General features: G+C 43.1%; 1 protein-coding gene across 1 annotated transcript in view; it reads right to left on the reverse strand.

Moving 5' to 3' along the window:
- nav2b (neuron navigator 2b) overlaps positions 1 to 27537 on the reverse strand; it is a 342800-nt gene that overhangs the window by 111273 nt on the left and 203990 nt on the right. Inside the window, 1 exon segment of the mRNA XM_060926744.1 lies at positions 14599 to 14728. Within this exon segment, the coding sequence (XP_060782727.1) occupies positions 14599 to 14728 (130 nt within the window).

Below are 27537 nucleotides of genomic sequence, written 5' to 3' on the forward strand. Positions count from 1 at the left end.
AGTGCTGCTATATCTCAGCACTTCTTCAGACCTGGCCAAGATGACATCATCCTTCCTCAGAGCAGGTCATTGTTCAACTGCTACTGAAAATACTCATAAAACATCATTGCCAGGGAAAGAATTTTAATAGCCTCCAGTTGTTATCAGGCCAAATCCAAAACACTGTTATCTCAACACTCATATAATAAATTCAAACTCTGGCTCAGGGGGAAGGAATGAGGGAATGCAAGGGAGCTGAAAGAGAGAGAGAGAGAACAAGAGTGAGCGAGAATAAGAAAGAAAATGTAAGAAGGGCAAACGATGAGTATGGAGGTGAGCGGTGAAAAATGTTTGGCTTGCATTCAGGTTTGGGTTTTAAAATCATACAATATATTGGCACTCAGAGCAACATCTGAGACCACGATGCCAGGGAAATCAAAACATGGAAGTGTCTGTCTTCTTTCTGATTGGAAAAGCTGTGTTCATGGGTGCAAGTATAAAATTTTCAAAAAACCTGAAAAGTCTGACAGTCAGACGTGCATGGCGCAGCCATGCGGGGGGGTTACAAAGGGGGGTGAGCCCCCCCTTAGGGCTCAAAAAAAAAAAATTAAATTACAAGTTAAAATGGTTGTCTCTCATGCAATCGCATGCAAACATTTACAATATTAATAGTTATATGATTTGCATATTCACATCAAATGTTTAATACATTTCATCAGTTCATCTGAAAGTACAAGCCTTGATATTTCTAATTTAAATGTTGAAACAACCATTTTTAATATGCTTTTGCTGCGATACCTTTTTTTACAATATATACACAGCTTGAGTTAAAATAAGGGGCCGCATGTCTTGATGTCCTCAGAAACTCCTGGATTTTAGCAAATAACAAGATTCAGCTTTGTCCATATACAAAAATATCTATATTTTATAATCCATTACTGACTACAAATGAGTTTTCAACCTAACAACCACATTAGAAAAGATGATAAAAAAGCTAACAAACGTATTTCAAGACCGACCTTACTTTTATTTAATAATTGAAAGGTAATCAAATGTCAAAAAAAAAAAAAAAACATGTTTATAAAAGCAGATACTTGTGATGAATAATTGGGCATAATGTCCCCTTACGCCGGCCTAACCTGGCCGGTCTAGGGGGCATGTGCCCAGCTTCATACCCCCCTTCCCTCAATCATTATTAAACTTGCATCATATACACTACCTATCAAAGTTGAAGGTATGTGGTACAAGTTTAACAATGTCCCTTATTTCACAAATCAATTCAATAACGATACAGTCTCATCTCATTATCTCTAGCCGCTTTATCCTGTTCTACAGGGTCGCAGGCAAGCTGGAGCCTATCCCAGCTGACTACGGGCGAAAGGCGGGGTACACCCTGGACAAGTCGCCAGGTCATCACAGGGCTGACACATAGACACAGACAACCATTCACACTCACATTCACACCTACGGTCAATTTAGAGTCACCAGTTAACCTAACCTGCATGTCTTTGGACTGTGGGGGAAACCGGAGCACCCGGAGGAAACCCACGCGGACACGGGGAGAACATGCAAACTCCGCACAGAAAGGCCCTCGCCGGCCACGGGGCTCGAACCCGGACCTTCTTGCTGTGAGGCGACAGCGCTAACCACTACACCACCGTACCGCCATCTTTTGTATTTAAGATATATTTTTTTTAAATACAACTTCCGATAAAAACTTCATTTTGACATATTTTGATCAGCAACCAGAGGCAAAGCACGTGGATCTGTCGCAAGGGAGGGAAGCGAAATAAGGCTTATTATAAAAGCTGAAGTTTCACTGGACAGCAGTTAACCCTTTGATGCAAAACATATGCACACCCCTTCTAATGCACAACATGGGTCAAAAATGACCCGCATTCATTTTCCAGGTTATTTCATGCTGGCTGAGTTTTTCTTTGCTCTATCTTTTGAAATCAATTTATTTTATGATTGAATATTCCAAGTATTCTTTAAATATCTTGTTTTTAATTACCACAAATCATTAATTAAATTTTTTCTTTCCTACTTTATGAACAAAAATACTTTTTATATTACTACACATGGGTCATCCAAGTGCGATTTAAAATTAAATGTCTTAATACTATAATAATAATAATTTGTTTCAAGTAATTACTTTAGCAGTGAATGGGGCCAGTTATTTATTTATTAACTATGTCGTTAGCTAAGCCAACCACAATAAAATTAGCTAACTAAAGTAGAATATGTCAACAGCTCGGTAGCTAATAGTAATTACTTGTAACTTTCTGACAAGTAATCTACTCACTCTCAAGGGAACCTAAACATCATCCATTTTTTTCTAAGGTAATGTTCGAACAATTGAAAAACATGACTTGCATGTATTAGACGGGCAAAGGGCGCCGTGCTGAGCTGTGAAATGTCTGACACAAGCACGATTCACAGTTCCCACCAAACGCTGGAGTAAATGCATGCGGGTCGGTTCTGACCCATGTGTGTAAACTTGATGTAGAATTACAAAAGCTGTGCTTGTTCATAACTTAAGAAAGGAAAAATAAAAATGATGATTTGTGCTAAACAAAAACAAGATATTTACTGCATATTTGGAAACGTAAATGACAAAATGAATTTATTTCAAAAGTATATCATAGAAACACTCAGCCGTACATGAAATAACCTGGAAAATGAATGCAGGTCGTTTTTGACCCATGTTGTGCATTCGAAGGGTAGTGATACAAAAAGGGTTTTTATTCAAAAAGTAAGAAAGGAAAAAATAAAATAAGGATGTATGATGATCAAAAACAAGTTAATTGAGGAATACCTTGAATACTGAATGATGGAATTAATTTATTGCAAAGATATAGAAGATAAAAACTCAGCCGGGTCACTTTTGACCCATGTTTTGCATCAAAGGGTTAACCAATCAAAAGCACCGTTCTAACTTGCACCAAAAGAAACGGCGACTCATGGGAATAGCTGTGTTGATTTGGTCGAACAACGTGCTACGTGCGTGAAACATGACATCACACATGTATAACACCGTGAAACAACGGGCTAGTCAGGACCGCTCGTCGGTGAGCGGCGTATAAACTGAATGAGGTTTGTGGTGAAGACGAGATGAAAAGATTTGTCTCGTGCAGAGACTGTACCGCGGTAACCCGGTAATACGCTGAGAGTGAGACAGTGAGAGGGCCACCCCCCAAAAATCTCAACAGATTTATACGATTTGGAAAAATGACTTTTTCAGAACTGAAAAAAACGGAGCTTCCGGCACATGCAGGAAAACTTGCACCCATGTGCGTTACATGGTGATAGCTACCGGTAGATGCGAACAAATCCATTGTATTAAGGACAGAAGTTCACATTCAAGCACTTATAGACAGCATAATCAAGACTAGTGGCTGTAATGATGACATGCTTGGTGTGAAATAAGGGTTTTATATTTATATATAGACATAGCTAGCCATCCTACTAAACATGTGAACTTGTGACTAACAACCCAGTCCAAGCTTAAGTAGAAACGCAAGGTCAGCAGAGAACAACAACACAGATAAATTGTGCTTGTCTCCACTGCACCAGCCAATTAGCCCCACATATGCTGACCTGCCCAGACCTCATAACGGAAGCAGGTAAGCCAGTCAGGATGAGTCATGCTCACAAAGTCAGCACATGTACCAGACATAACTGCTGATAAGAGCCCACCAACATTTAATCCAATAAGTAGCACCATCACCACCACCACCACCTCTGGCACCTCTAAGGAGAGCAAAGCCAGGTTTGTATTGTATTTAATAGCAAGCAGAGACGATCCTGATTAAACTGAAAAGATTAAACTGAGAACAGTTAAAAGTTTACGATGCCTATCCTGTCCCTAAACCTACCGTAAATCAAGTTTCCACTGATGACCAATCCGAGATAATTAAAACCAGCAGTACACTGATTGAAGTTGAGACCACATGTGATTCCACTGGGACTCCTTAGGGGACTGAAACCAAACAGTCCAGATTTGTGGTTTATTTGACTTCTGGTGTCGTTAACGTTGATGACGGGAATTCTGGCATTTTTTTGGTGAGTCAGATCAGTTGGTTCAGCTCACTGATAAAAGCTGACAATTTTGGCTCCTAAATGGCTCAGTGGCATTTTCTTTCAAGATCACAGGGGGTTTCAAAACATTTGATATCACTTCCCAATCTAATAACTTTGCCAAGTCTCATTCAATTGACCTACAATTTTAAAAGCATGTGTGGAAACAGATCAAAATCTCATCTCATCTCATCTCATTATCTCTAGCCGCTTTATCCTGTTCTACAGGGTCGCAGGCAAGCTGGAGCCTATCCCAGCTGACTACGGGCGAAAGGCGGGGTACACCCTGGACAAGTTGCCAGGTCATCACAGGGCTGACACATAGACACAGACAACCATTCACACTCACATTCACACCTACGGTCAATTTAGAGTCACCAGTTAACCTAACCTGCATGTCTTTGGACTGTGGGGGAAACCGGAGCACCCGGAGGAAACCCACGCGGACACGGGGAGAACATGCAAAGTCCGCACAGAAAGGCCCTCGCCGGCCACGGGGCTCGAACCCGGACCTTCTTGCTGTGAGGCGACAGCGCTAACCACTACACCACCGTGCTGCCCAGATCAAAATTTTATGTTTAATGTTTTTTGTGCGTTAGAGGACGCTCGAACACAGTCGAACAAGACTGGGCAGCGTGCATTTATGAGAGAGAGAATTCTCTAAAAATGCACCAACTGCAATGCAGGTTTGGACACGGCGCAAAAAGTTCCAAAGAGGAAGGCTGTGTGTGCAGGACAAAAGGATCTGGACGACCACCAGCAATCGGAAGAGACGGTCGAGCGGGTTTGCGAAAAACTCTTGCGAAACCCCAAGAAGTCCATAAGAAGAGCAAGCCTGGAGACCCAGATTCCTCCAACGACAGTTTGGCGTGTCCTGAGGAAACGTTTGCGAATGAAACCCTACAAGTTGCACCTCGTTCAGTGCCGTGTCTCAGGCGGCGCACACCCTGAAAATTTGTGAACTCGTTCATGGAATCCATATACCTTCGAACTTCTCATTCAAATTTTGAGAAATAAATCTTATATTGCTTAACATTAAGCCTGTTCAGTTTCATTTGCCAAGAATATGCAGTTTCTGGGATATTTACATCTCAAATAATATCAAAATTTTTTGAAACACCCTGTATTATGACTGATAGACTTATATAGCACCATTTCCGTAAGTTCAATAGCGCTGAAATCATTCTTTCTGAAGGACACAACTCAACATGGCCGAGTCAAAAGCATACAAAGGCGCCATACTACTCGTGCTAAGATATTCACATTTATGGGCAATTTAGAGTAGCCAGTTAACCTACGGTAAGTGCATGTCTTTGGACAGTGAAGGAAACCCAGGCAGACACGGGGAGAACATGCAAACTCCACATAGAAAGGCCTCCGCTGGCCACTGGGTTCGAACCAAGAACCTTCTTGCTGTGAGGCAACAGCGCTAACCACTACACCACTGTCCCGTAAATGAGCAAAATCTCATCTCATTATCTCTAGCCGCTTTATCCTGTTCTACAGGGTCGCAGGTAGGGCTGTGCGATATGGGAAAAAATGAATATCCCGATACATTTTCTCCATTTCACGATATACGATATATATCTCGATATATTTAAATCTCCTCTAAAGGACCCCATGAAATCTAACTTTTACTCTTTACTGTTTTCACTACAATCCCTGCAGATTAAATAACATTCTTGGTTAACTTTACAGGTGGTTTTCAACAACACATTTTAAATTTTCATGTTGGTGATTAATCACAATTGAATTGAAATAAGACTATTTTTATTCAACAAAGATGTGGCACAAACTGCAAAAACAATCTTGAAAATTGCAACAAAGGGGCAATACAATACAGAGCTGCTCAAATCAATAAAGTGCAAGCTCAACACTGAGAAAGACATTTAGCCTAAATAAGAAAAGTGCTCATTCATTAAATTATTTTTAAAAAATAGATCTCCGGGGGCATCGTGGCTCAGGTGGATAAGGCGCCATACCATAAATCCGGGGACCTGGGTTCGATTCCGACCTGAGGTCATTTCACGATCCCTCCCTGTCTCTCTCCTGCTCATTTCCTGTCTCTACACTGTCCTATCCAATAAAGGTGAAAAAAGCCCCCCAAAAAATCTTTAAAAAAAAATTAGATCTCCAAGCTATTAACCTGACTACTGAGAACCACTGGAACATTCACAATAGAGAGAGAGATTGAGGGAGAGAAGAGAGAGATCTGCAAAACATAATTTTTATCTTTGCACACTTTTGAACTGAATGTTTTCTGGCTCTGCCTCTCAGAAGTGTATAATTCCGGCTGCTGCCTTTCGTGATGACAGGGTTTTTTTTGCACACTTTACAAACTGGCATTTGCTGCTCCACGTCCTCCTCGCGATATCCAAAAAAATGCCAGATGACCGACCCCTTACTAGTTCTTTTAGGAACCAATTCGTCCGCTTCCATTTTTAATGTGTCGCTGAAACTGACAGAGCTTACACGGTAGCCTATGCAGCACCAGCGATTGCACGAACTGAGTCAGCGCTGTAAACCGGAACTAGGAAATCTTCCCGCCGGCAGTGTTGCCAGATACTGCTGACATTTTCCAGCCCAAAATATATTCAAAACCCGCCAAAACGCACTTAAAACCGCCCAATCTGGCAACACAACCGAAACTAGAAAATCTTCCCAGAAGTTCCTTTCAGCACCGAGATGTCGCCCGGGATTGGTTGGCGAGTGCGTGACGTTATTGTTTTCTTTACCCTTAGGCAGCCTCTCACGTTACTGCCTGAGGGACAGGGAGAAAACCACCGGGAAATGTTTTAAACAAACACAACAAACACGAAACGAACGCAAGTCGGAAGATGACCATAAAATACTCGATAGTTACGATATAATAATTTTATGTATCGCACACAGAATTTTCGGCGATATATCGAGTATATTCGATATATCGCACAGCCCTAGTCGCAGGCAAGCTGGAGCCTATCCCAGCTGACTACGGGCGAAAGGCGGGGTACACCCTGGACAAGTCGCCAGGTCATCACAGGGCTGACACATAGACACAGACAACCACTCACACTCACATTCACACCTACGGTCAATTTAGAGTCACCAGTTAACCTAACCTGCATGTCTTTGGACTGTGGAGGAAACCGGAGCACTCGGAGGAAACCCACGCGGACACGGGGAGAACATGCAAACTCCACATAGAAAGGCCTCCACTGGCCACTGGGTTCGAACCAAGAACCTTCTTGCTGTGAGGCGACAGCGCTAACCACTACACCACTGTCCCGTAAATGATCAAAATGACCAGTGAAATTCACGAACTTAAAAAGAAAATTCTTTTCCAGTTAGGTGATACACTGATGACACACAGTGCATCTTTAACCTCCCTGACATGCTGCCTCATAGACACAGCTGGGGGTCAAACACATGGCTCAGCATTCATACTAAAGAAGGTTCAAGGTTCATATGTGTGAGCTGGCTCTCATGGTTCACCCCAAAGACTCATTTGCACTTTAACAGCACGCAAATCATGGGTTGATGTACTCCAGGTGAACTCGGGATGGAAACAAAAAATGTGAACAGGGTATCAAAAAATGCATTGAAACTTGAAAAATGACCTTAAAAGGAAAACATGGTGGAGAAAATGGTCTAATGGGCCTGCTTGGTCTGACCAGCTACCAGCTGCCAAAACACAGACCGAGCTGGTCATGCTGGTCGGCCATCCTTGCCAACTGGTAAGTAATTTTCCAGCTTCTTCATTACTTGCCTCAATGTTTAGATTTTCTAACTGCCTTACTGTTGCACTATTTTTGTTTACGACTTGCCTATGAAGTTGCATTAGTAGAGATCATTTAGAATGATCTCTACGAAACATTCAGGTACTAATCATTATCTCTGAATGATCCAGTTTGACCAATTCAGCCTGTGGATTTCCAGCTGGCAGTCAATAAGAGCAAGCTGGATTTTTCAAGGTTTGCCCTGCTGTGAGTCTGAATCTGGACGATAGCCATCTGTAACTGACCTTACTCTCAGTATGGACATTGCTCTTTCCAGTATCTATACAGAATATGCATGTATACACACTCACTGGCCACTTTAATAGGAACTTGTTCTTGATTCTAAGATTCCTGTTCTTGGCTGGTACCCAATGTGGTGTTCTGCGGTTGCATGCTGAGATGCTTTTCTGCTCACCACGGTTGTAAAGAGTTGCTATGAGTTCCTATATCCTTCCTGGCAGCTTGAACCAATCCGGCCATGTTCCTCTGATTTCTCTTATCAACAAGACATTTCCACCCACAGAACTGTCGCCTAGAGCCCTGCACTCCCGCGGGAGTCCCGCGGGACCCGACGCAAAGCAGTGCGGCGCGGGACAAATTTTGAAAGCTCATTGCGGGTGCGGGCGGGAGGGGGAGTGCACAATGCGGGAGCGGGCGGGAGAGGTGATAAGCTGCAGTCCCGCTAACTAAAAACGTGTTTAAAATAAAAATTATAAATTATTAATTTATGTCTATCATATATAATTTGTGCTGGATATTTTATTTGGCATTAATAAAAACATTTTAAGATGCCTAAATTTGCGGATGTGGTCTAATCTCGCGTACGTTTCCGATTCCTTTCCGCTCTTCCGTGTTTGAGATCTCCGATCATGGCAGAAGAGCAGAGCTCCTCTAGTGAAGCTCACAGTGGTTCAGAAGTAAGTGCTGCTTTAAAAAGAGGTACATTTACCGTTAAAAAGTCAAGAGTCCTGAAATCAGACATTTGGAAGTCGTTCTCACTCGTGTACGACGCAGAGGGAAATCAGCTGTAGATATTTATGCTCAAATCCACTCAAAGTAGGGGGCGGGGCACCATCACGCTGTGTCTTTAAATTATATTAATTTCTTAGAGGCCTACTTGTATTTCCTAGAATGTAAATGTGAGGAGTGACATATAAGCTATGTGCAATGTACAATATTCTTAATATCCACTGTAGATTTTGGTAGGTGTGTTGGGTATCTCTGTAAAGCCTCAGCTGCGCATGCCGCCTGGCAACGCGCACCCTCGCTACGTGCGCTAGGTGAAGGATCGGTCAGTGGAGAGCTCAGCTAAGCTCAGCATGTTTAATTCCCCAAGCCAATGACAAGAACTTTTGTGAGAAATAACGCGAACGTCTGCATCATGCGGGATTTGCGGGCGGGAGCGGGACAAAATATGGCAGGCGCGGGCGGGAGTGGGACTCATCTCATCTCATTATCTCTAGCCGCTCTATCCTTCTACAGGGTCGTAGGCCAGCTGGAGCCTATCCCAGCTGACTACGGGAGAAAGGCGGGGTACACCCTGGACAAGTCGCCAGGTCATCACAGGGCTGACACATAGACACAGACAACCATTCACACTCACATTCACACCTACGGTCAATTTAGAGTCACCAGTTAACCTAACCTGCATGTCTTTGGACTGTGGGGGAAACCGGAGCACCCGGAGGAAACCCACGCGGACACAGGGAGAACATGCAAACTCCACACAGAAAGACCCTCGCCGGCCACGGGGCTCGAACCCGGACCGTCTTGCTGTGAGGCGACAGCGCTAACCACTACACCACCGTGCCGCCCGGGGAGTGGGACTGAAAATCATAATTCTTTGCGGGAGCGGGACTGCACAATGCGGGAGCGGGTGGGAGCGGGACTGCACAATGCGGGAGCGGGACTGAAAATTCTGTTCCGCGCAGAGCTCTACTGTCGCCCACTCACTCGATGTTTTTTGTTTTTCGCACTATTTTCTGTGTAAACTCTCAAGATTGTTTGTAATTTCACGACTCATACTGATTCAGCTTTTAAAGTGAACATCAGTCATCTCTGGAACAGTTTTATTACCAGCTAGTCAGAAAATTAACTTGTGAACAAGCAAACTAGCTGGTCAGTGCTCCTGCTAGCTCTGTGAAAACCCTACTTTTCACCCCGCTTGTGAAAATGATTGCTGCACTTCTTGTTTAATCAGAATGAAGGAAAAGGATTACAGTATTTATCGCTGACTGTTTGACTAGCTGCTACCTGCTACTGTAGATCGGTACACAAACAGAATGTAGTTTTAAGGGACTGGGACAATGCATGATAAAGTTCCGTTAAAGTGAACATTTTTTTATGTTACTTAACGTGTTTGGACGCAGACCGAATAAAACAAATCAGTGTAGGTGTACGCTCACTGGCCACTTTAATAGGAACTTGTTCTTGATTCTAAGATTCCTGTTCTTGGCTGGAACCCAATGTGGTCTTCTGTTGTCGCATGCTGAGATGCTTTTCTGCTCACCACGGTGGTCAAGAGTTACTATGAGTTACTATATCCTTCCTGGATATAGCTCGAACCAATCTGTCCATTTTCCTCTGACCTCTCTTATCAACAAGGCGTTTGTTTCCACCCACAGAACTGTCGCCCACTCACTCACTCGATGTTTTTTTTGTTTTTCGCACCATTCTGTGTAAACTCTAGACACTGTTGTGTGTGAAAACCCCAGGAGATCTAGCCTAGTAAACTAGACCCACCCGCCTAGCGGCCAAAAATATTTTTGCCTACGAGTGGGTCTAGCCTCGGACCATATCAACAACATACCCCGGGCATCAAATCGTGCCCGCCAATCACAACGCAAGGTTTTTGTTTGGATTCTTTGGGCGGGCTTTTGCAGGAGTGACGACAAGGCTGCGCGACGCTGGAGAAAGCACAACAGGAAAGATGGCTACGGCTATTGAACAGCACTCGTTTGACTCCGCTTTGGAATCAGTTTTAGAAGAATTAGACTTGGAGTTTTCGTTGAAACATGAGCAGGAACAGGCTCTCCGCTCATTCCTTTTCAAGAAGGACGTTTTCGCTGTTTTGCCGACCGGCTATGGCAAAAGTCTGATCTACCAGCTGTTTACCCTAGCCTGGGCCCGCCCATCCTAAGCGTGACGCAACACGAGGGCCTGTTCCGAGCTTAGTCTGGCCAGGCAGGCTATCTACAGCATTTCCAAGCTCCCGAAAAATCGGGAACCAATCAACTTTGAGCATCTCCAACGGCCCTGGGTAGAGGCGTGTTCAAGGCAGTGACGTAGTAGAACTGCGACCGGAAGCCATAGATTGTTTACAGAATCTATGCCGGAAGCGCTTCATTCACATCACGAACATGGAGCAGCGGCAAGCCTTTAACACAGCGGTAGATGCTGTATTGAAAGCATTCAACGGGAAGTTCTCATTGAAAACGGAGCAAAGAGCAGTCCTGGAGGTATTTATTGAAAGGAAGGACGTTTTCGCCTTGCTCCCGACCGGCTTCGGTAAGAGTTTAATCTACCAGTTAGCCCCGTCACGTCACATACGTCAGAGGAAGGAGTGATGTGATTGGTTTACGCTTCGTCACAGCCTTTTCTGGCTTCGACCAGTAGCAAACTGAGGCATTTCAGGGAGGCGGGTCAACCACGGGCTCTGGGAAACGGTTGGGCTTAATATCTTTGCCAGACCAAATGCTCGGAGAGCTTTGAAGTCGCATTAGCCAGGCTATGTTTACCCTCCCCCACTGCTTTCTGTCGCTCTGACTACGTCACAGTCACTGTTGCGCTGATTGGTCAGAGCGTTGGCCTATACGCACAGAGACAGTTTGAAAGACAACGGGTTGTTCCTACCCACACCCTTCGGAAATGTCTACAACCGAGACCAGACTAAATATTCACATTTAGTCTGGCTTGCCAGGCTACAGGAGATCAGCAGTTTCTGAAATACTCAAAGCAGTCCATCTGGCTCAAACCAACACCCACAGTGCCACAGTGAAGGTCACAGAGATCAATGGTATGAATACTTAGACATAAACAATAAATTGGTTAGAATTCGTCTCCAAACATACTGAGCAGTTCTGTACTGGTGCACAGTGTTGCATTATAACTTTTTAGGCATTGCACATGTTCGCAACTCGGAGACTGCTGTGTGAAAGGGGAGAACTAACGAGTGCGCAATTACAGTGACTAAGCCGAACGGAAAACTGTGTACAAATGAATAAAAAATATGACTTGTAATAAAATCTGTCTTTGTTTACAGTAGCCTCCACTTTGGTTTTGGTGATCAGGGGTTACCTCCGCTGTTCCCCTGCTTACTGAGGTTTGGAGTGACCTCAGTTGGCAACTGAACTTGAAGTTGAATTGTCCAGAAGCAGGATCTGCAATGGTCGAAATCTTTTGTTTTCTTTCTGTCTATACTTTATGAACTGTAAGCGACAACGACAGCAGTCTGTTCCCTGTTACAATTCATGTACATTCGGGTTTAGACAGAAGAACCGACATGATATGATGTCTGATCTGTGGTATTCCTTTGCTGTATGACATGTATTATTTGTACCAGATGGATTCATATAAAGAGGATGTGTCTGGGAAAAACAGACATTTAACAGTTATTCCATGAAACCGAGTCGTACATGAACTGATAACCGATGAGGCGCGTAGCACCGAGTCGGCTATAAGCCATGTACGACGAGATTGAGTGGAATAACCGTTTTATTCTATCCACATTCACTGGATTTTGAGAAACAGAGCATTTTTATTTTTAATTTTTTTGCAAATTCGATAAATAGAAAAACTTTATGGGGGGGGTCCCATATACGATTCATACATTGGGGGAGTGCCTGTTAGAGAGCGCACTTGTCCTGGGCCATCGGCATAGTGAGGTAGGGTGGCCAGTTCCTTTCCTCGCCGCCTTTAACTTCCCCAGTGTTTCCACCAGGTCCCCATTCACTGCTGGGTGGACAGGGAGCGAGCCCCAGATCCCCGTCGAGCCGAGGCTCGAACCAGGGACCGTTCGCTTAGCGGTCAAGCGCTCTAACCACTTGGCCACCTGCGCTCGAAAAACTTTATACAAAATGTCTGACAAAATCATTTCTGCTTACAATGTAAACAAACCGGCGAAATGACAGTAGCACTTTATGAAAAATGTGAAAAATACTCTCATCTCATTATCTCTAGCCGCTTTATCCAGTTCTACAGGGTCGCAGGCAAGCTGGAGCCTATCCCAGCTGACTACGGGCGAAAGGCGGGGTACACCCTGGACAAGTCGCCAGGTCATCACAGGGCTGACACATAGACACAGACAACCATTCACACTCACATTCACACCTACGGTCAATTTAGAGTCACCAGTTAACCTAACCTGCATGTCTTTGGACTGTGGGGGAAACCGGAGCACCCGGAGGAAACCCACGCGGACACGGGGAGAACATGCAAACTCCGCACAGAAAGGCCCTCGCCGGCCCTGGGGCTCGAACCCGGACCTTCTTGCTGTGAGGCGACAGCGCTAACCACTACACCACTGTGCCGCCGTGAAAAATACTATAATAATAATTCTTGAAAAAGAAAAAAAGATACGTTCTGACCAACAAATACTTTTATTCCTTATTTTGTTGCTTTTATTTTTGTCTTTTTGGGGGTCTTCTTCTTTAGGGTTTTTTTTTGGCGGTTGGCAAACCAACTTAAAGGTGCATTACTGCCACCGACTGGGCTGGAGTGTGGAACAGGAGATACTGGGAATAAAAAAAAAACCCCTATATTCTTTTAGCTATTTCTGTTTCTTTAAAATACTTGATGATAATTTTTGGGGTTTTGTTTTCGAGTAGAATTTTTATTTCATCCTCGGTTGGTTCAGCAAAATGCTCAAGCATTTTGTTTTTCTCTACTCACGGTATATGAGCTGATATCCTAGTAGTAGAGTAGCCAATCAGAGCGCACGATTGCTCATCCAGTGAATGTGGATAGAATAAATGGTCCTCACTGAATTATCAGGTAAAAAGCTTAATTATGCATAATTATGATATCTGATGTTTTTGACAGAAATCAAACACCATATCCTTGCATGACGGTACTGGAAGTCGCTCCGTGCCCTTCTATTAGGCATTCTGTCTTCACTTGAAAAGTTGACATAAAGACTTTTCTACAGCTATCAAGCTTTTTATTCAGTCCTCAGTAATTCACAGCCAGTCCAGCCCAGGTGTGTGTTCTCTAGCACAGGTGTGTGGTGTGTGTGTGTGGAGCATCTCATCTCATCTCATCTCATCTCATCTCATTATATGTAGCCGCTTTATCCTGTTCTACAGGGTCGCAGGCAAGCTGGAGCCTATCCCAGCTGACTACGGGCGAAAGGCGGGGTACACCCTGGACAAGTCGCCAGGTCATCACAGGGCTGACACATAGACACAGACAACCATTCACACTCACATTCACACCTACGGTCAATTTAGAGTCACCAGTTAACCTAACCTGCATGTCTTTGGACTGTGGGGGAAACCGGAGCACCCGGAGGAAACCCACGAGGACACGGGGAGAACATGCAAACTCCACACAGAAAGGCCCTCGCCGGCCACGGGGCTCGAACCCGGGCCTTCTTGCTGTGAGGCGACAGCGCAAACCACTACACCACCGTGCCGCCCTGTGTGGAGCATGTACAGAATAAAATATGGACCAGCTGGAGCTGGTGGTCTTTGAGTCTCAGATGGAGGTCTAGGTTAAGAAGAACTACGCAAGCTTTGTAGAAAGACTGTCCAGGATGTGATCCTCAGTTCTATCCATCACTCACCTGCTCTTCTATGTCCCTGCGTGGAGCAGATGGAGTGTTGACGTAGGAGCTGAGAGACGAACTGGTATTGAGTTCATCTGTGTCTAGCGCGTCGCTGATCCCACTGCTGACTGAACTGCTGTCGTCCCAGCTTTCAGAGGAAGAGAAGAAAAAAAACATACAAATTAATAACACAGTCAATGAGTCTATGAGTTATTGAAGATTCATACTGTTTACATGATGCATTGATGTTAAAAGACAATACATTACAGTCACATGGACATTTTATTCAGAGAGCTGCAAATCTGAATCACAAATTCACATTTTGGTGCAAAAACGAAAATAATAAGACAAGACATAATAAGGAAGACGCAATGCTCTCGTAACCCCTTAAGACAGACCTGGGCATTTTCCGGCCCGCGGGCCGCATCCGGCCCTTTGGTTCATTCTGACCGGCCCGCGTAAGGTTAATTAGAAATTACAAAATAAACGTATTTTCTAATTTTACCTCATGCATGGACTGAATGTGCATTGCTTTTATTTTGAAGTTGTGTTCAACAAAAACGCAATGCGCGCGACATGAACATGACATGAAATCCCACGAAACCTAATCCCGCAATAACTACTTCCGTAATTTGTCCAGACCAACCACAAACTTGCACGTCATCCTTCAAACGGTCCAGCCAATCACATAGTGTGACGTCACCAGCAGGCGCCGGAGCCCGAGCCGATCTGTAGATCTGATTCCTACACCGAATCGACTGATGATCATCTGTCAGCTGTGCTTCGCATCTCCACCTCAGACATTCAACCCGACTCTGATGCACTCGTTAAAGACCAACAGAGACGAGATTTCTCTCACTGAACAAATAAAAAACTGAAAAACACCAAATGAGGTGATTAGACTACAAATGTGGGCATCATTGATGTATCTTGCTTGATATTTGGAGTAGAAAGACAATATTGTGATGTCTTTATTGTGTTTTGGGGTGAATGTGACTGAAAAAAAAAATGGTACAAACGTTCACATTTTGCTAACCATTGTTTTGGGAAATTTGATTGAATAAATGACATTTTTTGTACGGCAACCTCGTTTTTTCCAGACTCTTACCAGTCTTAGCAGCTTGTAAAAACAAATAATGTTATTTACTGCTTTATATAAAGAAATACAATTAATATTATGCAGAATTTAGTTCAGCCTTTTGGTTCGGCCCTCCACAAAATTTTCTGTTTCTCATGTGGCCCCACAGAAAAAATAATTGCCCACCCCTGCCTTAAGAGAAATGACTGTTTGCATTTCGACATACTTGTGAAATACATTAGACCTGTCTTTTTCCTTCTGAAACCATTCATTTAACACAACACATCATCCTCTCAGACTGTTTTACAAGACCCAGCCTGTCAGGATCTAGGAACGTGTTCAGCACACAAGTCAAACAGGACAGGTGCTGTTTCTGTTCCGTATGAAACCATATAATCACACACTGACAGATCCAGGCAGATAAGAACGGTTCACGCTGACATGTCCTCAAGCCCCGATCTCATATAGCCTATCGAGAAGTCTGCCATCGTAAACATCAACAAAATGAGATGTTGAATTAATTAACCCTGGCCCAACATAAATCCTTGTTCTGTACATTTTATTCTCATAGTTTTCCATAACACACTCACATACTGTAGACTCTGGGACTGGGAAGTAGCTGATTAGGCAACATTCACATCACCAGGTGGAAGTGACTCATACTGTATCTGATTCTTTACCTTAATGTGAGGCAGATCTGATTTTTTTCAGCTCTGTGTGGACACAAATCCAATCTTTTCAAATCAGATTTGGTCCTAGATCAGATACGTATCTGATCTGTAGCGATGTGACATGAAGGAGAACGGTTAAATTGGACTTCATGGGGCTTTTTGTCTGTATGCATGCACTGAGTGCTGTCTTTGTCAGTCAGCACAGGGACGGTAGCTGATGAACTGTTTGCTGTCCTCCAGAGCAAAACGCGACGCATACACTACCGTTCAAAAGTTTGGGGTCACTTTGAAATGTCCTTATTTTTGAAAGAAAAGCACTGTTCTTTTCAATGAAGATCACTTTAAACTAATCAGAAATCCACTCTATACATTGCTAATGTGGTAAATGACTATTCTAGCTGCAAATGTCTGGTTTTTGGTGCAATATCTCCATAGGTGTATGGAGCACTTGCATGTGACGTCACAGCCGATCCAGATTGTGACAGACGCCATCGTGTCGGTCAAACGCCATATTCCGCCTTCAACTTCTACTTCTGGTTCTACTTCTACCTTTTCTTCTGGAAAACCCTACTATATATAATTCTACTACAACGGCTGCGGCTACAAGCTCTCCCTACCTGTGCACGTTTTTTATGTTTTTTGTGTGTATTTTTGCGTGTTGTTCGTCTGTACCGGACTTCAATATCCACTACAACCGTATGGACTTACTGGACATTGGTTTCCAGCAGAAAATGACGGTTTGTAGCGATTTCCATCGCATGCACAACATTCCGGACGAGAAAAAAAATTATAACATTCCGGACGAGACAGCGAGACCAGCGGGGTCTCCGTGGATTGTTATCAGACGCAAAGCGAAGGAGGCGGCGCCGGGAGCAAAAGCGAGGCTGCAAGCAGAGCCGGCCTGTTGACTAAGCTCAGAAAACAGCCACTCAAATCTCCACTGCTAAGCCTCTATCTCTCCAACGCCAGATCCATGTAAACAAGACGGACGATTTGGAATTACAGCTGGAATTACCTTATTCTATTCTATAATCGGCTGGTCAGTGCTATACTCAATACTTAAGTGACTTACCCATCCAATGAGGATTCTTGTTACAAGATGCCACATCTGAGTCGCTGACAAATCCTGAATTTCTGTAGAGATAACTGTCCAGAGATTTATAAGCACGCAGTGCTTCACCACTGAACAGCGAGGGAAAGTTAATGAGGTAATCATACACGTCCGGGTATTCCGCTGGCAGTTCAAAATCCGGTCGTGAAAACTCCGTCCGGAAAGCCATAAGGGTCACAAATCTGTAGATCGTTTATTTTAGACATATATCTAGTTATCTGTTCATTAGAAAAATGAGCCGTGTAGTCCGTCGGTTGAAATTGATCCATTCTGTACACGAGTGCAGCAGTATTCAGCGGTGTTTTAGACCGACAAGATGGCGGTTGTGTACTTTCCGGTCACGCGACTGCAAGATCTCTATAGAGGCCCATTTCCAGCAACTCTCACTCCAGTGTTCTAATGGTACAATGTGTTTGCTCATTGCCTCAGAAGGCTAATGGATGATTAGAAAACCCTTGTACAATCATGTTAGCACAGCTGAAAACAGTTGAGCTCTTTAGAGAAGCTATAAAACTGACCTTCCTTTGAGCAGATTGAGTTTCTGGAGCATCACATTTGTGGGGTCAATTAAATGCTCAAAATGGCCAGAAAAATGTCTTGACTATATTTTCTATTCATTTTACAACTTATGGTGGGAAATAAAAGTGTGACTTTTCATGGAAAACACAAAATTGTCTGGGTGACCCCAAACTTTTGAACAGTAGTGTACATGAGCTACTAGTGCGTCCATTTTGTCGGTTACAATAAACATGAATCATTTCACAAATATGACTTTCTGTTACTGGCGATGCAGATGACTTGTGCAAAAATGCATCAATGTGTGCCATTTTGAATGAACAATCTGCTCACATTACAGTTAGATCCAGGTCATTTGTAATTATGAACATGAACAGTGATGATAGGCGAATCTGATCCGAGCAAAAAAATCTGAATTGAGCAACAAGGCTTGTAGTGTGAACATGGCCTTAGGTAACTGGTTTGGTTGCATTACAGCAGAGGCAACCACAAAATATTTTGAACGGGCGTACTCCAGGACCAAACAGCTGATTAATCATGACAACTAGTGCTTTTTTTTCCATTTCAAATGTCAATTTATTTATCCATTCATCTTCAATAAGCGTTGGTCAGTATTGTCATATACGCAGCAATGCACACTGGCTATAGTACTATCCACTAGTTTATCACACGGTAACATGCGCACACACACACTTACATCTAGGTGCCAATACATATACATACGGGCTTGTTTTTCAGATACAGGAGGAAGCCAGATGACCCACAGGACATCCATGTAGATACAGGATGGGATACATGCACAGAAACGCCACATATGGCCCTTTTCCACTACCCTTTTTCAGCTCGCTTCAGCTCACTTCAGCCCGACACGGCTCGCGTTTCGACTACCAAAAACCAGCACGACTCAGCTCGTTTCAGCCCTGCTTAGCCCCTAAAACTCGCACCGTTTTGGGGTAGGGCTGAAGCGAGCCAAACCGTGCTGACTGAGGTTGGGGGCGTGAGCAGACACTCCCCTGTGCACTGATTGGTGAGGAGGCGTGTCCTCACATGCCCACACACGCCCCGCGAGCGCGCTGGGATCTGTAAACACCGCAAACCCGGAAGAAGAATAATTACGAATTACGAGAATTTCTGAAGCCTTATGCGCCTCGCCTCATCTATACGCTCTTGCCAGTATCTGTTGGCGTTGTCGGTGACAACAAGCCACAGCACCAAGACCAGCAACACTAACGACTCCATGTCCTCCATGTTTATTGTTTACTCTCCGGGTCGTGAGACTACCGCTTAAAAGATCACTGAATCAGTGACATACAGAGCATCGTGGACGAGTTCGCGGAGCGCAAGGCTCGCCGTATGCCCTTCAAATAATGCGCGCAGTAGGCTATTGATGTTTTATTATGAGCCATGTACAGTATGTCGCCTAATGTTTTTTTGTTTCTGAGTTACATGTTCGTTTGAAGGACTTAATGTGCACCCCGTAGTGTTGAAATTGGTAAACACAGTGCATTCAGTGAGGTTTGCACCGCCCTCCTTTTATTTCTGATTCTTCCTGTCACCGTTGCAACCTCTGAGCGCTCATTCGTATGCCCTTCAAATAATGTGCGCTATTGATGTTTTATTATGAGCCATGTACAGTATCCTAATGTTTTTTGTTTCTGAGTTACATGTTCGTTTGAAGGACTTGATGTACTAAATAACATAGTTGCACCCGGTAGTGTTGAAATTGGTAAACACCGCAGTTGCGGACATTTTGTAGCCTAAAATGATGTTATGATAAGCTTTAATAAAGGGCCCGGTCATTTGCCCCGCCCCCGGCCCGGCTCTGACTTGTTCCGCCACTGTCACTGATGTCACTGTTTGCGCTGCTTAACGACATCACCTGACGTCCACCCACTTTCGCTAACTCCACCCAATGTGTCCACCCACTTCCAGCCAGCACGGTTCAGCGCGGTTGTAGTCGAAATGCAACTCCAACAGCCCCGCTCAGCTCGACTCAGCTCGACTCGGCACGGCACGGCTCAGCCGCGTTTGTAGTGGAAAAGCGGCAATAGACAGTAACCCAAAGCTCAGGAGCTGTGAGGAAGCGATTCTATCTCCTGCACAATATCCTGTTAGGGTAGCTGAGTATTACTAATAAAAAAAATATATATTATGGAGAATATCTTTTTGTATATGCTATCCACATTCACTGGATATGAGCAATCGCACACTCTGATTGGCTACTCTACTACTTGGCTATCAGCTCATATACCGTGAGTTGAAAAAAACAAAATGGAACCGTGCATCAAGTCAGATATATCACTTTGTTATCAAGTAGTTAAAAGAAACAGAAATAGCTAAAAGAATATAGCCCCACCTCCAATATCTCCTGTTCCACATTCCAGCCCAGTCGGTGGCGGTAACGCACCTTTAAGTTGGTTTGCCAATCGCAAAAAAAACCCAAAAAAAACAAAGAAGAAGAAAATGGCGGCACGTGTTGCTGAACCAACCAAGGATGAAATAAAAACTCTACTTAAAAACAAAACGCCCAAAAATAAAAAAAATAAAAAGTGACAAAATATGGAATGAAAGTATTTGATGGTAAGAACGTGTTTGTTTTTTTCTTCAAGAATTATTATCGCATTTTTCACAAATTGCTCCTGTTATTTCGCCGGTTTGTTTACATTCGAAACGGAAATTATTTTGTCGGACGTTTTGTACAAAGATTTTATTTGTCAAAATTGCAAACAATAAAATAAAAATGCTCCGTTTCTCAAAGTCCAGTGAATGTAGATAGAATAAAACAGTTATTCCACTCAATCTCGTCGTACACGGCTTATAGACAACTCGGTGCTACGCGCCTCATCAGCTATCAGCTCATGTACGACTCGATTTCGTGGAATAACTGTTAAATGTCGTGTGTAAGGACTAATCACTCAAATGAGCGCTAGATTAAAAAAAAAAGTCATCCCAATTTGTAGTAACACCTCTCTAACACACTCTCAGAAAATCTCATCTCATCTCATTATCTGTAGCCGCTTTATCCTGTTCTACAGGGTCGCAGGCAAGCTGGAGCCTATCCCAGCTGACTACGGGTGAAAGGTGGGGTACACCCTGGACAAGTCGCCAGGTCATCACAGGGCTGACACATAGACACAGACAACCATTCACACTCACGGTCAATTTAGAGTCACCAGTTAACCTAACCTGCATGTCTTTGGACTGTGGGGGAAACCGGAGCACCCGGAGGAAACCCACGCGGACACGGGGAGAACATGCAAACTCCACACAGAAAGGCCCTCGCCGGCCACGGGGCTCGAACCCGGACCTTCTTGCTGTGAGGTGACAGCGCTAACCACTACACCACCATGCTGCCCGCTCTCAGAAAATAAAGTACATAATTGTACCTTTATTGGTACTCTGGCTTGTCACTGGGACCCTCTAAGGTACTTATCTGTACCCTTTATATACTGGTTGGGAATATATATATATATATATATATATATATATATATATATATATATATATATATATATATATATATATATCTTTTTGGCCCTAAAAAGGAACACACAGTTACCTTGAGGTCCAATAATGAGCCCTAGGGGGTACATTAAGTGTAGATCGTACCTTGGGGGACAGAACTGGACTCCTACTGTACCCTATTTCTGACAGTGCATGATTTTAGCTTGATGATATTCTTAAACCTTGAGCTACTTGTATTAGCATGAGGAAATGTTTTCGATTTAGATGAACAGAACTTCTATAAATCATTCAGGATAATAATATACAACATATGAAATGCATTAAAAATTAGTCTGCATCTGTATTGTCAGGGCTGTGATCCAAATGATTGATAATGATAGTTCTTTGTTGTTAAAGTGATCTGGGTGTACAAGAGGAACATGTTAGACCGGTGTCATGTGACTTGGCTTTTATACTGGATTTCCTTAAGACTGTTTAATCAACTAATCCACTGACTAGTCCATTTTGAAAGCGGTTTTACTTTGGACTGCTCTAGGTATAAGGCAAACAAGTCAACAACTTCGAAATCATTTGTTGTTGAGACTTAAGGACTTAAGGCAGAGCGCTGTATTAACGACTCAACACCCCAGTGAGAGCCAATAAAAAGGCATTAATTAGTAGCTACACATGCTAGCATGAAAAACACGCTGGATATCCATCCACTGAAGTGGTTAAACGTATCAGAATGCTAGCTAATGTCAACAGCCGTGCTAGCTGCTAATCCTATCCATTAGTCAAGCACAATGTGTTGAAGCTTTGAGCTAATAAGTGCCAAGGATTAGCAAACAAACCTGCCTTTTAGTCATAACTCAAGAGCGAGTTGCCAGAAGGCTTCTTATTCACACGTTAGCACTTTGAAAAGACGTACAGCCCAACATGCCCGTAGTGAATTTCCCAAATCCATCATGTCTATTTTTTTTTTTTTACATTTTTTTTATTATTATGTCTTGAAGAAAGCACCCTTGGCTGATGCCTGTCAAGGAAAACGCTACGCTTAGCCAAATGCAGAATAGCCCGTCTGCCTGGCTTCCCTGTTTTGTTCTATGAAATGCTGTCCCAATAGGGGCCATTTCTTTTTTTTTCCTCTTTGCATGCAAGTTTGTTTTGGATCCGTAGGCTATCACGTGCCATGTGCTGTCAGGTGTTACAGACACAAACAAAAGCAGCGAGGAGGAAATGACACTGTCATCAAAAGGAGCATACGGTAGGAGTATATTAGGGGGAAAGAGTACTGGAGTATGTTGCATGTGATTCATTTCGACACATTCAGAATAAGGCTGCTTTTCAGACACAAGCCTGTGGTCATCCTTTTCCGCTTCAAAAAGTTCTAGACGTACAGTAATGTGCGAAAGTCTTCGGCACCATATATATATTTTTTCATATAAATTTTGTTATAGACTTCTATTCGATGACTTCTACATTATCAAGTCAGTACAAAGACATTTTAGAGTTCCAAACGTTCGTTTTCCTGCACAAAATTAAATGTTACAGGAAAAAAAGTTTGTATCTGAGCAGGATATTACATAAAAGAGCACTTTTCAGATGAAAAAAAGAAAACGTAATGAAGGCTGCTGGGTTTTGGGGCAAAATGAAGAAGCGAGTGTGACAGTCAAAGTGTCCAGAAGAACTGGGGCTGGTTGTAAAACCTACAGCTCATTTCCTTGTAAAACTGCACTCATTGTACCTCAAACTACTTTTTTTTTTAAGCAAAGGGTCGTCTCACACCAAATATTGACTTTGTTTCATTTATTATGGCTATAGTATTTTTTTTTTATGTTGAAACATTTCTTTCCTTATTTTTAAGCTATTTTTGATCCAGGGGTGGCACGGTGGTGTAGTGGTTAGCGCTGTCGCCTCACAGCAAGAAGGTCCGGGTTCGATCCCCGTGGCCGGTGAGGGCCTTTCTGTGCGGAGTTTGCATGTTCTCCCCGTGTCCGCGTGGGTTTCCTCCGGGTGCTCCGGTTTCCTCCACAGTCCAAAGACATGCAGGTTAGGTTAACTGGTGACTCTAAATTGACCGTAGGTGTGAATGTGAGTGTGAATGGTTGTCTGTGTCTATGTGTCAGCCCTGTGATGACCTGGCGACTTGTCCAGGGTGTACCCCGCCTTTCGCCTGTAGACAGTTGGGATGGGCTCCAGCTTGCCTGAGACCCTGTAGAACAGGATAAAGCGGCTAGAGATAATGAGATGAGAGATGAGATTTTTGATCCACAGCATTTCTTTACATGTGCCTAAGACTTTCGCACAGCACTGTAGCTCGTATCAGTAGCTAACTAACTAGCCTAGCTCTGTTTATCGAGTTGAAATAAAGATTGGTGTAACTCGAGAAATGAGGACTGTGTCTGGCGTTGCTGTAGTTTTCGAGGCAGAAAACCAAGAGAATTTGAGTCGCGACTTTGAGTGCGAGTTGACTTGGCTCATATCGCGGAGCAGTGAACGGCCCACAAATAGTCAAGTTGTTATTTTTAATTGGATTGCAACGATGGAATATTGCCAATTTTCAACATGTCATAAATCTGTTTTTTTTTTTTTTTTTAAAGCTGCAGCATTCCAATTTCTGCAGGATTACGTATAAAACCTGCTGGAATCTGAGCAAAAACACCAAGCGTGAAAACACCCCAAAGCACCAGAGACTCAATTATTCAATTAGATTTTTTTATGATGGCTGACTGCTGTTTATAGTATTTTTTTTAATGTTGAAACATTTCATTTCGTCATTTTAAGCCATTTTTGATCCACAGCGTTTCTTTACATGCGTCTAAGACTTTTGCACAGTACTGTGAAATAGGAAAAAAAACAAAACAATGTTTTTTCATTACAAAGTGAAAAGGAAAGAGAGGAATAGGAGGAAGTTGTGGGTGTCAGAGATACCAAAGGTGGGTCATAGAGTGGTACTTTTCCACACATTTGAAGAATTCACCCTTCTTTCTTCCCGTCTGTCTGTCTGTCTTTCTAATATGGCCAATAAACTCTCTCGCCGCTCTGCCCAAGAAAAGCCGAGCCTCAAGTATGCATTCGAAAACACTGAGATGAGAGTATATATTAAAGTCTGTTTGAAGTCTTTTCGAGCCTCGAACACAGAGATGAGTTCTCAGATCAAGGAATTTCCAGAAATGTCCGACTGCACATACACTACCGTTCAAAAGTTTGGGGTCACCCAGACAATTTTGTGTTTTCCATGAAAAGTCACACTTTTATTTACCACCATAAGTTGTAAAATAAATAGAAAATATAGTCAAGACATTTTTCTGGCCATTTTGAGCATTTAATCGACCCCACAAATGTGATGCTCCAGAAACTCAATCTGCTCAAAGGAAGGTCAGTTTTAGGCCCTGTCCACACGGCAACGGATTCAGGTGAATCCGATAAAATTGTTTATCGTTTCGGCCTGGCGTCCACACGGCACCGGCGTTTTGGGTGCCCCAAAACGAAATCTTTTGAGAACGGGTTCCAGAGTGGAAAGATCTGGCAACGGCGCCGTTGCGAAGTCGTCTGGATGAGTAGAACGGATTTGTTTACGATGACGTCACAACCACATGTGCTTCACGCCGGGTAGAAGTGTAATGAACTCGATGCGAGTTGTCAACAAATCCTATAACTTGGTTCATGAAACGCGCTTACAAAATATTTTCACTGTGAATATTTATTGTGTAATGGTGCAAAGTGAGAGAGAGAGAGAGAGAGAGAGAGAGAGAGAGAGAGAGAGTCAATCCCGCCAGCAAAAATAGGGAAAAAAAGGAGCGATCTCACCTCTTCAGATGTTGGTTTAAGTCCTACAATACATTCCTCAAAAAGGGCGTAGAAGAACAAATTAATCCATCAACGTGTAGCATTCAATTTATTCCGGACCATTAAAGACGCCGCCTTCCGCGTAGAATCATACGTCATCCTCGCCGCCATATTGGATGGGTCAAAGCGGAGAATAAAAATGCCTCATTCATGTGCTGCGTTTAACTGTACCGACAGGTTTGCCGTCCAAACGAGATCACATGGGATTACCTTTACAGGTGAGACTGGAAAAATACTTTTCATTGTATTTGGTCATTATAATGTAATTTTACGAACAGATTTTTCTGACTTTGTGGCTAATATGAAGTCTCGCACATAATAGTTTATGCGCATGCGTCCTTACTTCTTCTATTGTTCTGGTGTCTCCGAAGGGACCGTCTTACAGCACCCCTAGAGGTGTGGCATGTGTATTGCATCGTTTTCAGCAAGCGTTGCGTTGCCATATGGACCTGATATTTTACTGATCCATTGCCCATGTGGACGCGATATTTTTTTTTAATAACATCTCATTGCCATTGTCGTGTGGATGTAGCCTTATAGCTTCTCTAAAGAGCTCAACTGTTTTCAGCTGTGCTAACATGATTGTACAAGGGTTTTCTAATCATCCATTAGCCTTCTGAGGCAATGAGCAAACACATTGTACCATTAGAACACTGGAGTGAGAGTTGCTGGAAATGGGCCTCTATACACCTATGGAGATATTGCACCAAAAACCAGACATTTGCAGCTAGAATAGTCATTTACCACATTAGCAATGTATAGAGTGGATTTCTGATTAGTTTAAAGTGATCTTCATTGAAAAGAACAGTGCTTTTCTTTCAAAAATAAGGACATTTCAAAGTGACCCCAAACTTTTGAACGGTAGTGTATACAGGTTAGTTTACAGGATAAACAGGGGGGAAAAAACCAAACAAACCAGTATGACCTTTATTATGACAAAATCTATGTCATTTATTTATGACAAATCTGAGCACAAGGTAATTTGAAACATCGAAACAAATAAGACAGACCACTATTGTTTGTCAAAAAAAAAAAATCTCCACTCATCCTGTCAGTTCACCCATCAATGAAGCCAGACAGACATGACTCAATAAAATGCATCATAATGAATCAGAAAATTAATTAACTCTACGACAGCGGAGTAGACAGGTGGTCGGGCGCTGTGCAATACTGACACGCAGAAAAACACACCTACCTCCCCCCACACTCAGGAGACAGGATTAGTGCCATGCCCTAAAGTCAAATCCAGTGAAAGCATGACGGGGGAGTCCACTGGGCAGGAAACGGGGGAGGGAGGGGGTCTGCTTTGTTGAAGATCGTTATTAAAGATCCGGCAAGTTCCAGCCACACTGCCCCGTCTGTTTTTCTTTTGATGGAAGGTTAATTAGTTCTGCACCGTTCGCCATCTTTCAGATCAGAAACAGCCTGAATAACCTTTCCGAATGTGTCAGGATCCGCGTTGAGAATCAGCGCATAACTCTGCAAGCTGCACTACAATGAGCTCAGAGGAACAAAGCTAAACAAAAAGGGAATGAATAACAGAGAAGTTTGAACCATGCGCAATCTTACATGGCAAAACAAATGTCACAGTACTTGAAGGCATTTTCATGATACACAAAGTATCGGAACTGTCTTTGCGGAGGTTTTGTTAAGAATAAAGCAGAGCCACAAAGGAAGAAAGACTGGATGTTCAAAGACCTGATACTGAACATTTATAGAAAGTTAAATAATTTAACAAGGCAGAAGGAGAAAAATAAAACGTCCTGGAGACGTGAACAAATCGACGCTAACATTCAAGCAATCAGGTAGTTGTTACAGTGACGAACAAGACCAAAACACATGGATAAGCTGTCAAACTCCTCACTAAGCCTAATACAGTACAACTATCTGACCACTTGTACCTGGATGGAAGTGTTTAAATTAAATACAATCACAATCAACTCCAAAGAGGTCTTGGGTATTGAGGACACATTATTATTATTCAGTTTTCAGTACTCATTACTCAATATGCCATACTGAGAATGCAGTACTCTTTACTCAGTATTCAGAATGCAGTGCTGAGTGAGTACTTGGTTTGCAGTATTCAGCACTCAGTATTCACCAATTTCAAATACTCTGTTCAGTTATTCATACATATTCACAATTCAGTAGTTCGTACTGAATGTACAATATTGAGTATTCAGTATTTCATCCCTGATTGGCAGTACTCAGTATTCGGGAGTCCGTACTTAGAACTCAGCATTCAGTAAGTCATACCTAACATATAATACTCATTATTCAGTACTCAG

This window comes from Neoarius graeffei, chromosome 8 (assembly GCF_027579695.1).
Source record: "Neoarius graeffei isolate fNeoGra1 chromosome 8, fNeoGra1.pri, whole genome shotgun sequence".
NCBI classification, from domain to species: Eukaryota; Metazoa; Chordata; class Actinopteri; order Siluriformes; family Ariidae; genus Neoarius; species Neoarius graeffei.